At 43.9% G+C, this 9723-nt stretch overlaps 1 protein-coding gene across 6 annotated transcripts in view; it reads left to right on the top strand.

The window, feature by feature from the left end:
* The first annotated feature begins 1521 nt into the window (after window positions 1-1521).
* Window positions 1522-9723, top strand: part of IQUB (IQ motif and ubiquitin domain containing) — a 50710-nt gene continuing 42508 nt past the window's right edge. For 2 of the 6 annotated variants that reach the window (XM_049093879.1, XM_049093875.1), the window contains exons 1-5: window positions 1526-1670; window positions 3554-3702; window positions 5666-5719; window positions 6447-6880; window positions 9454-9588. In XM_049093879.1, coding sequence (XP_048949836.1) covers window positions 5700-5719; window positions 6447-6880; window positions 9454-9588 — 589 coding nt within the window. In that variant the 5' untranslated portion in view covers window positions 1526-1670; window positions 3554-3702; window positions 5666-5699. Of the gene's footprint in view, window positions 1671-2294; window positions 2484-3553; window positions 3703-5665; window positions 5720-6446; window positions 6881-9453; window positions 9589-9723 lie in introns of those variants that run through there. The other 4 variants (XM_049093877.1, XM_049093878.1, XM_035698425.2 and 1 more) reach the window with 4 other exon arrangements.

The following is a 9723-nucleotide window of genomic DNA, read 5'->3' as shown; positions in this document are numbered from 1 at the left end:
CAGACCAGCAAGGACAGACAGACCCTTATTTACATTTATGACCAGGTCAGAATAAGTTGTATCTATTGTGTAATGTGGGCGATCACGTACAAGCGAGCCCTGAGAACCATTTCTCAAGCCCTTTCTCAAGCGTCTACCAACTATTTACCCTTTAGGCTCCTGAGACTTTTGAGTGAATGAGGGACGCAAGTCCGGGCCTGGTTTGGTTCAGTTACTCCAGGTAGTCCGCAGTCGCCCACAATTTTCTTTCTTTTTTTTAAAGATTTTATTTATTTATTCATGATAAACATAGAGAGAGAGAGGCAGAGACACAGGCAGAGGGAGAAGCAGGCTCCATGCAGGGAGCCCGACACAGGACTCGATCCTGGGACTCCAGGATCACGCCCTGGGCCAAAGGCAGGCGCTAAGCCGCTGAGCCACCCAGGGATCCCTACCGTGGACTTCAGAGCTGGAACAAATCATCTTAAGATTTGTATGGGGGAGCCCGGGTGGCTCAGTGGTTTAGCGCCACCCAGGGATCCCTATAATAATACACTAATAGTAGACTTCCACATGGCACTCTGAGCCAATGAGGGATATTCTAAGCAGAACATCAACACGGAAACCAGGGCTTTAAATGATACACTGGGCCAGATGAATTTCACAGATATATACAGAAGGTTCCATCCGAACCCAACTGAATACACATTCTTCCCAAGGGCACATCGAACTTTCTCCAGAATAGTCCACATACTGGGTCACAAATCAGGTCTCAACTGATACCATAAGATTGGGATTGTGCCCTGCATATTTTCAGACCATAATGCTTTGAAACTACAACTCAATCAGATGAAGAAATTTAGAAGAAACTCAGCGTTTGGGCATCCCACTAAAGGAAGAGGGTCAACCAGGAAATTAGAAAATTAAAAAAGATTCATGGAAACTAATGAAAATGAAAATATATGATAGTTACCAATATATTTGCAAGAGAAGCAGAATTCATCCTTTCCCCCAATAAACGTGCTTCTTTAAAAACCCTAATTTGCAGAATTTATAGTAATGGAAAAATACCTATGATTCCGTGATTAACAAAACCTTTGCTTCTCCTGATTTAGAAGAGGAAATAGCTCCTGTCTCCCCTTTCTCTTAGGCTGCCAGGAAGCTAAGAGCCAAGTTCTAATTTGAACATAAGCCAAGTGGCACCTAATGCCTTGGACCATGTTCTCCTCTGTCAAGGTTTTCACTCTCACTCTGTGTTTTTACCAATCCTGATTTTTTAGATCTATAAACCAAACCGCTGTCAGCGTTTGGTTCTGAGAACTGTGCCCTTGCACAAGTGTATGAGGGAGTTTGGACAGCAGCGCCGCATTCACTCTGGGATCTAGGTGCCCCGCACCAGACAACCCCCCCAGCTTTCCCTCTCGGCCCCGCCCCCGGCCCGGCCCCGCCCCTAGGTCGGCCCCGCCCCTAGCCCCAGCTCCGCCTCCGGGCCCCGGCCCCGCCCCCTGGGCCCCGGCCCCGCCCCTCTCCACAGCCCTTCTTCCCGCGGGAGCGCCGCCTCTTCTCGCGGGACCGACGACGGCGGCAGGGCCGTTGCTAGGATGCGGCGGGCATAAGAGAAAGCGGCGGGGCGGGTGCGGACGCGGCTCCCTCGAAACCTCAGCGACCCGGTGGCTGCGTCCGTCGGTCAGGTGGGAGGACAGGTTCTGGCGGCCTCTCCTGGCCCCTCCGCAGACCGGCCTGGAGCCGGGAGCCCGGGCGCGGGGCGCGGAGCTGTGTGCGGGCGCTGTCCCGCGGGGTCGGGGCTGCCTGGCCGCGGGACGAAGCTCCACCTTCGCTTCGGTCCGTGCAAAGCATCCTGTTGTCCTTTTCTGGCTGTTTCTGCGATGCGGGGCTCGGAGCGGCAGCGTGCGGTGGGCGGGGCCGGGGAGGGTTGTGGGCGGGGCCGTGGGCGGGGCCGTGGGCGGGGCCGTGGGCGGGGGGCGGAGCCGGGGCGCAGTCTCAGGCCGCCGTGTGGGGGGCATCGGGCGGCTCCTGGCAGCGCTGAGGGGGTCGCACCCCGTACCCCACCCCGTGCTCAGATAGTGACCCCAGGGGTTCGCAGCCTGTATCCGGGTCACACCTGCACGACGTTCCCTGCTCTCCTCACGGGGGCTCAGACCTGGAGCCCCGAGATGCTCCGGGATGGGCGGGGCCGGGGAGGGTTGTGGGCGGGGCCGTGGGCGGGGCCGTGACGGCGGGAGGGGTGTGGGCTGGGCTGTGGGCGGGGCCGGGCGGGGCCGTGGCGGCGGGCGGGGCGCCTCGTCTCTCCGCGCCGCGAGTCTGCCCGGTGGTGGTTAAGAAGCCGGACGCGTGCGGACCCGGTCGGGCCGCAGGACACCGCGGGCGCCCACGGCGACGGTCCCGGGTGGCCAATGGGCGGCTTCAGAACAGCGTCCTCCGTGGCACCCTCCGCTCCCCCACGCTCGTGTCCGAGCCTCTTAAAAGACTTAAAGATGCCACAGGTTTGTTTGGCCCCGCAGGACTGGGTCCCCCGGAGCAGTGACGCCGGCATCGTAGGCCCGTCGGGGACCGTGCTTGGGAGGTGAAAGGGGCAGGTCCGCGTGATCATCACAGGGGCTGCTTTCTTCCTTGTTGAGCAGTTTTTAAAGTCTAAAACGTCTACGTCTGAACCGTCAACGTAAAGACGATGCCAGTTCACGCGGCGGGCGGAGTGACCAGCGAAGCCCCGGCTCAGCCCGTCCTCCCGCGCCGCGCCCCGCCCCGCCCCGCCCCAGCCGTCCCGCAGCGCCGGCGCCCAGGTGCTCCCTGGACGAGGGCCGCGTTGGCGGCGACCGGGCTGCCCTGGGCCCTGACCCCGGGCACGCTCCGGCGGGGAGCCCGCAGCCGGGCCTCTCACTTCACTGAACCCTCACGTGCAGCTGGCCGAGCAGGCCTCCCTAGAGACCCACCCCCGCTGGATCAATAGTTTACTCCTTTGTGTTGATGAGTAGTAGTCTATTTTATGAACGTCTCCTAGTATGTGGGTCCGTGCCTCAACCGAGGAACGTTTGCTTCCAGGGTTCGAGATTAAGCATAAAGGCTTCATGTACTTTTGTAAGCAAATTTGGTATGAATGTAGTTTTTCACTCCCATCAGGGTAAAGAACACAGATTGCTAGGTGATGTGTGTTTAATTTTATAAGAAAACTGACAGTTATTTCAAATGCTGTACCAATCGCCGTTTCCGCCTTCAAGGTAGGAGTTCCACGTGTCTTCCATTCACTAGCACCTGATACGGTTGGGAGATTCTAATCTATATGGATATATCGCCATAGTTGCGTTTCTTTAATAGCTCCTGATACTGAGCACCTTTTCATGTGCTTGTTCTCGGGGTCAGGGCTAGACGGAGGCGGTTGAGGCAACTCACCCGGATTTTCAGGACGCATTTATTTTTAGGTGCACCTGTGAGCCTAGCACAGCGCAGGTGCCGCATCGCACTTGTGCCTCTCTAGTCCTGGCTCCACTTATTTGCCTTCTGTATATGTTCCTTGTTGACTTGTTTAAATATTCTACTCATTTTTATTTTTTTTCAGATTTTGTTTATTTATTCATGAGAGGCAGAGAGAGAGAGAGGCAGAGACACAGGCAGAGGGAGAAGTAGGCCCGATGCAGGACTTGATGCCAGGACTCCCGGGATCACGCCCTGGGCCCAAGGCAGACGCTCAACCACTGAGCCACCCAGGTGCCCCTATTTTACTCATTTTTAAACTGTTATTATTTTCTCACTGAAATTTGAGAGTTTTCTATATATTCCAGGTACAAGTCCTTGATCAGATACAAGCTTTGCAAAAAATTGTCTACTAGGCTGTGGTTTGTCTTTTTATTCTTCTACTTATGTTGTTTGAAGAGCAGACATTCTTGATTTTGTTGCTGTTTTAGAAGATGACATCTTGGACATTGTGCAGGGAAGGTGACCCAACAGATAGAAACAAAAGCATTACCTCAGCCTCTCCAGGGGTGGGAGGAGTATGTTGCTGGGAGTCAGGGCTTCTTTATGATACTCTCTCTCTAATCAGGCCTGTTAATGGGAGAAAATAACCAAAAGGAAAATTTTGGGTGTGTGAGAACCTAAAGAAATTTCTTGAACTTTTTAAAAATTGAGTTTTTATTCAGTTTTTTTTCTCATTTCACATTTTTTTTTATTGTTTTGGAAGTGTAAAACTTTATTTCAGTTTTTCAATTGGCCATACTAGAAATTCCGCTATGCTTTTAATTTAACAAAGTCTAGGGTTAAGTATCCTATCCCTCAATTTCGTAAAAAGTATAAGAATTTGAGAACAGTTCACTCTGATCTTTCCCTTCCCAGTCATATATTCTTATTGTCTAATATTTCAATTTTCTACTACTATTCTGTTGACAGTATATGTTCGGGTTTACCCGTATGCTTATAATTTATTTGTTTACCTTTTCTTTTGCACTTCAAAGTTCTGTTGACCCCATTTTCCTCTTCCTTCAAGTATATCCTTTAGAACTTTCTTTAGAGCAGATATCTTTGTGGTAACTATGTATAAATATTTCTATTTTCTTTTTTTTTTTTTTTTAATTTTTTCTTTATTTATGATGGTCACACAGAGAGAGAGAGAGGCAGAGACACAGGCAGAGGGAGAAGCAGGCTCCATGCACTGGGAGCCCGATATGGGATTCGATCCCGGGTCTCCAGGATCGCGCCCTGGGCCAAAGGCAGGCGCCAAACCGCTGCGCCACCCAGGGATCCCTATTTTCTATCTTGAAAGAGAATTTTGCTCTATGCACAATTCTAGGTTGATAGCTATCTTTTAATTAGTTCATTGTTACCTTGGCTTCTATATTTCTGACGAGAAATCCGCAGTGATTTTGCTTTTCTTTCCTTTGTATTAATATTAGCAAATTAATCCAAAGCAGTAGGTGATATGTCCTTTTTCACTGTGTGCTTTCCAGACCTTCTCTTTGTTATTCTGTAATGTAATTACAGTGCATATGGGTTTGATTTATTTATACTTATCCCATTGGGTGTATGTTTATGTTATGCTTCTTGGATCTTTGGATCCATACTTTTCATCAGTTTTGTAAAATTCTCATGCTTGCTTTGGCAGCACATATACTAAAAAAGAGTTTTGTAAAATTCTCAACCGTTACTTTAAAAATATTTTCTCTCATTTATCTTTTTGTTTCCTCTGTGATTCAGATTTGACATCTGTTAATTAGATCAGGGGCTGACAGACTTTTTCTGGAAAGGGCTTCTCAGGCCACATACAGTCTCTGCTGCATATTCATTGCTATTTTTTTATTTTAAAAGTATAAAACCATTCTGAGCTCACAGAAAGATATACTTAGCAATAGATATGCTAGACTTTTTCTCTTTTGCATGGCCCTTAATCTCTCATATTTTTCATATCCTTATCTGTTTGCTGCATTCTATATCAAATCATTTTATTTATCTTTTAGTTTCCCAATTCTCTCTTCAATTATAATGCTATATTCATTGAATTCAACAAATATATATTTTTATTCCAGATATTCCATATTTGAGGAAGGCTAGAGAACTTCACTAAGGTTTTTTTTTTTTTTTCTATGTAAGGATTTGTGCTTAATGTGTTAGCCTCAAACACAGCTTTCCCACTTCACTACTTGTTCCATATTTTAATCCGCCCCTGCTCTTGCCACAGAAATACACCTCCAGGTCACTTCTATCCTCCCTTGATGGCTGCCAGTTTCTACAGGTAGGCTCCCTGATGTACTGGCTCCTCAGAGCTCTGATCCCGCTGCTGCCCCTGCAGCCTGGCCCTTGGCTGCCCGAGCCCACTCTGGCCCCAGGTCCTGGGTGCTGTCACAGTCTCCCAAGCCAGAGCTCTGGATTGCTGTACCTCGGGCACTAGTCAGCTCCAAAATCAACCCACACTTGTTTGTTGTGGGGAACAAAAGTCATTGGAGACTTGCTACAGTTTGTGAGAACAAAGCTACTACAAAGAGTGCTTACCATACAGGGTGTGGTTGCTGGGTCGCTGGCAGATCCCTTACAGCTTCTGATCCGTTGTAATCCCAGAAATAAAAGTCCTGTGTTAGTTTGTATTCAGAAAGAAAGCTTTTCAAATAAACCCTTTCACAAGGCATTGTTCATTGGATAGGGAAGCGTTGACAATATATTTTAAAATATTTTTCAATATATTCTTGACAGTAGATTTTTCTCAAATTTATTGTGTTTTGAGGTTCTCGTTTAGTGATATTTTTACTTTTCATGGTGTTTTTATTAAAAATTCCCCGGTGCTTTTACCTAATGCCGTTACTAAAATGATCAGTATTTAAAAGAAAATAGTGAGCAACATTGCAGTATGTTATGAACATCACTGTATACCAGCACTGAATTTGATATTTGGTGTAAGAATTTTTTATGTGTAATAAATACATATATATATATATATTTATTTTTCACATATTTTTTTGGTTCAGAAAAATGTCTGATCGGGAAGAAGAATTTGGTGCTCAGAATGCTGTTACTGCGTCAGAAGAAAATGATGATGCTTTTGAGACCATCAATGTTCCAATTTCCTCGGAGGAGCTTCCAGAGTCAGGTCAAGCAGAAGGCAGTGAATCTGAAGTCACACCATCCAGTGAAGGCCACACGACACATGTGAAAGAGGAAAATGACCAGAGCTTCTTGAACGAGGAACCAGAAGATGAAGAACAATTCATGGAAGAAGTTTTGTTCCCCAAACGAGTTTCATACTCTCGAAGAAATTCTGTAAAGCACAAGTTCACTAAACATGATAATGCAGTGCAGTCAGCCAAACAGTTTTCACATGCTGGATCTCTGGCATTTCTGGATAAGATAAAGGCGATAAAGGAATCTCTGAAAGCATCGATGAAAGATCCTTTAGCAACAGGTATTACTTGGGGAAGACAGGAATCTCTTTTCCTCGTTTTGAAGAATGGTTGCTTTTTCAAATTTATTTTGCTTGAAGATTTGTTTTATATTTGATATTGCATACTTTTCCTTCCCTTTACCCACCAAAACCTCTGTAGCCACTACCACTTAATCTCTTAATTAAGTGTGAAGGTACTCTATTCTATAGTATCTGTTTTCCCTGAATAGATGAACACCATTAGATTTTAAGTTGATATTGATCCATCTTTCCTAAATAAAGTAGGTTTTTAAAATGTTTAGGGACCTGGTAAAATGGGAAATTCTTGAGTACAATTGTCGTTCTTTTGCATACCTCTTTGGAATTACTTGTTCGTAGCTAGATAGAGTTGGAAGGGAACTTGACTCCAGATTTCTTAGTTTCATATCCAGAGTTCATTCCTCATACCTTGTTACTTATATATATTTCCACACTTTTTCTTAGTGTTAACTTTATATTTAGCTTCAGAAAAATTGTTGTCTTGAATTACTGTTTATTTTATTTTATTTTATTTTTATATTGTTTAATTTTAAAGGCATAAGATTCATGGTGTGTAGGAGTTACCACTACATTGTTGGTAACAAAGCCAAAGTGGAGCAGCAAGAAAGTGGTTACATCTAGAACCAGCTTAGTTGGCTGATTAACTGACTGCTACTTCTCTCTCTTGTCCATAAGTTTTGAAATTGTTCATCCATAGGGTGGTGAATATGGGGCCATCTTTTAACAATAATAACAGCAGCTTGTTTGGCTGATGAAATGTAGCTTTTGAATCCAGTGGAGTAGTTTACCCTTGTGTGGTGTATCCATACAAGAGAAGAATGAGAAGGAAGGAGAAGAAATTAATTAAGCCCTATTATACCTAACTGAAGCTGTTATCCCTCGTTTTCACTATTCACTATAAATTTGGTCTCCATTTGTTTGTTTTTTAAAGTAACCTCTGTACCCAACATGGGGCTCAAACTCACAATCCCGAGATCAAGAATCACATGCTGTACTGACTGAGCCAGCCTGTGAGCTCCGTTTTTTGGTATTTCTGTGATTGCCGGATAGTAGTTTATAACAAATACTTAGGGATTAGAATAAAGTTGTCTTAGTCTTGTACTTTCTGAGGCTCACAAATTCATACACCTCCCTTTCCCAAAGCTTAGGAAGTCACTGTTATGAAAATGTTAAAATATATTAACCATAGAATTTTGAATCCATAAAACAACTAGAATAGCCTTCTGATGACTTAACATCTATGAAAGTGTTTTCTTTGTTGATAGCTAGGAAAGTAAATTTTAACAATCTCAAAGAACCTTAGCATCAACAGTGCCTGGTTAAATTTCATTCTGAGATTATTGATAAAAGTCTCATTTAGCTTTATGAAGATTGTTATGTGTCAGGCCTCTAGAAATATATAAAACTTTTTCAGCCTACAGTTTGTACTCTGCCCTCCATCTTACTTATTGATCTTCTCCATTAAAACTTAAAGTCAGTAGATGTAAAAGAAGAAAGTTTACCCCATTATATTAAACTTTTGAAAAGTTTTATTATTAATATGTAAGTGTCTTGAATTGCTATTTTATAGAATGGCTAGTGAGCCACGTAATGCCTATTTTTGTGAAAATTAGATTAGTGTGTAGTTATTCTAAATATTTGTAATTAAGAGTGTTTTTTCTGTTTCTCATTTTAGTAACTGTAGACATAAATCAATTATGGAAAGAAGAATGGATTTAGAGATCTTTTACTTTGAAAATTTCTCTATTGGATTTTCTTTTTTTTTTTTTTTTAAAGATTGTATTTATTTATTCATGAGAGAGAGAGAGAGAGAGAGAGAGAGAGAGACAGGCAGAGGGAGAAGCAGGCTCCCTGCAGGGAGCCTGATGTGGGACTCGATCCCAGGACCCCAGGATCATACCCCAGGCTGAAGGCAGGCACTAAACCACTGAGCCACCCAGGAATCCCCCTCTATTGGATTTTCTTAACTTGATGAGTATGCACTGATTTACTGATGCATGCTATCAATATGTAACCAAAGTGTGCACATCATAAGTTCAGGGACACCTTGTAGGTCTCAGGGTCTCCTGTTCCAGTACTCAGTACACAAAAATGCTTGATTTTCTGAGCTGTTCCCGTATTTATATCTGAGTAATATAATACTAGATGCCAATACCAGATTAGTACCAATTAATACCAAATATTGGGAATCTTTAAAAGCAGATTAGTTTTCCTATTTCTTGTGCTATTCTGACTGAAGAGTTAATTCTAAATGTGCACTGATGCCCATTGCAGAGAATGGAAAAAGGATCTGAACTTTAAGCTGGAGTTGGGGTGCAGGTGTTGACCCCTGATGCTAATTATTGAGATTCTGGATTAATCTGCAAAATAAAATCTGAATGTCATTTCCCGTAGATATTAAAATGTAACTCTTATCATGGAAGTGCAGTGGGGGAACACGGCAGGGGCAATCTGCCTTCAGTATTATTAAAAATTGTCCCATAATTCTCTGTTTATGGACTGTAGGTTGCTGACCCTTGCTTTTGACTATGATTCTTTTCTCTTTTTATCTACAGTAAAAGTTGTACTTTTTCCTATGGGCCAGGAAATTATAATGCCTTTTAAAATAGACACCATTGTAAAATACCTCAAGGATCATTTTTCATACCAATTACTTATTCCATCCGATACACTGCAGATAAGATATGCAGGTAAGTTTGGAAGCTAACAAAACCTACCAAGACTTCTTTAGCTTTACCATGTAAATAATCAAAATCTTTGATTTGTTAAAATATATTGTTATCTTCTGTTGGAACATTATATTGTGATTCTGCATTCATTTGACA

Source organism: Canis lupus, chromosome 14, assembly GCF_003254725.2.
Source record: "Canis lupus dingo isolate Sandy chromosome 14, ASM325472v2, whole genome shotgun sequence".
In the NCBI taxonomy this organism is placed as follows: domain Eukaryota; kingdom Metazoa; phylum Chordata; class Mammalia; order Carnivora; family Canidae; genus Canis; species Canis lupus.
This window is presented reverse-complemented; position numbering and strand designations above follow the sequence as displayed.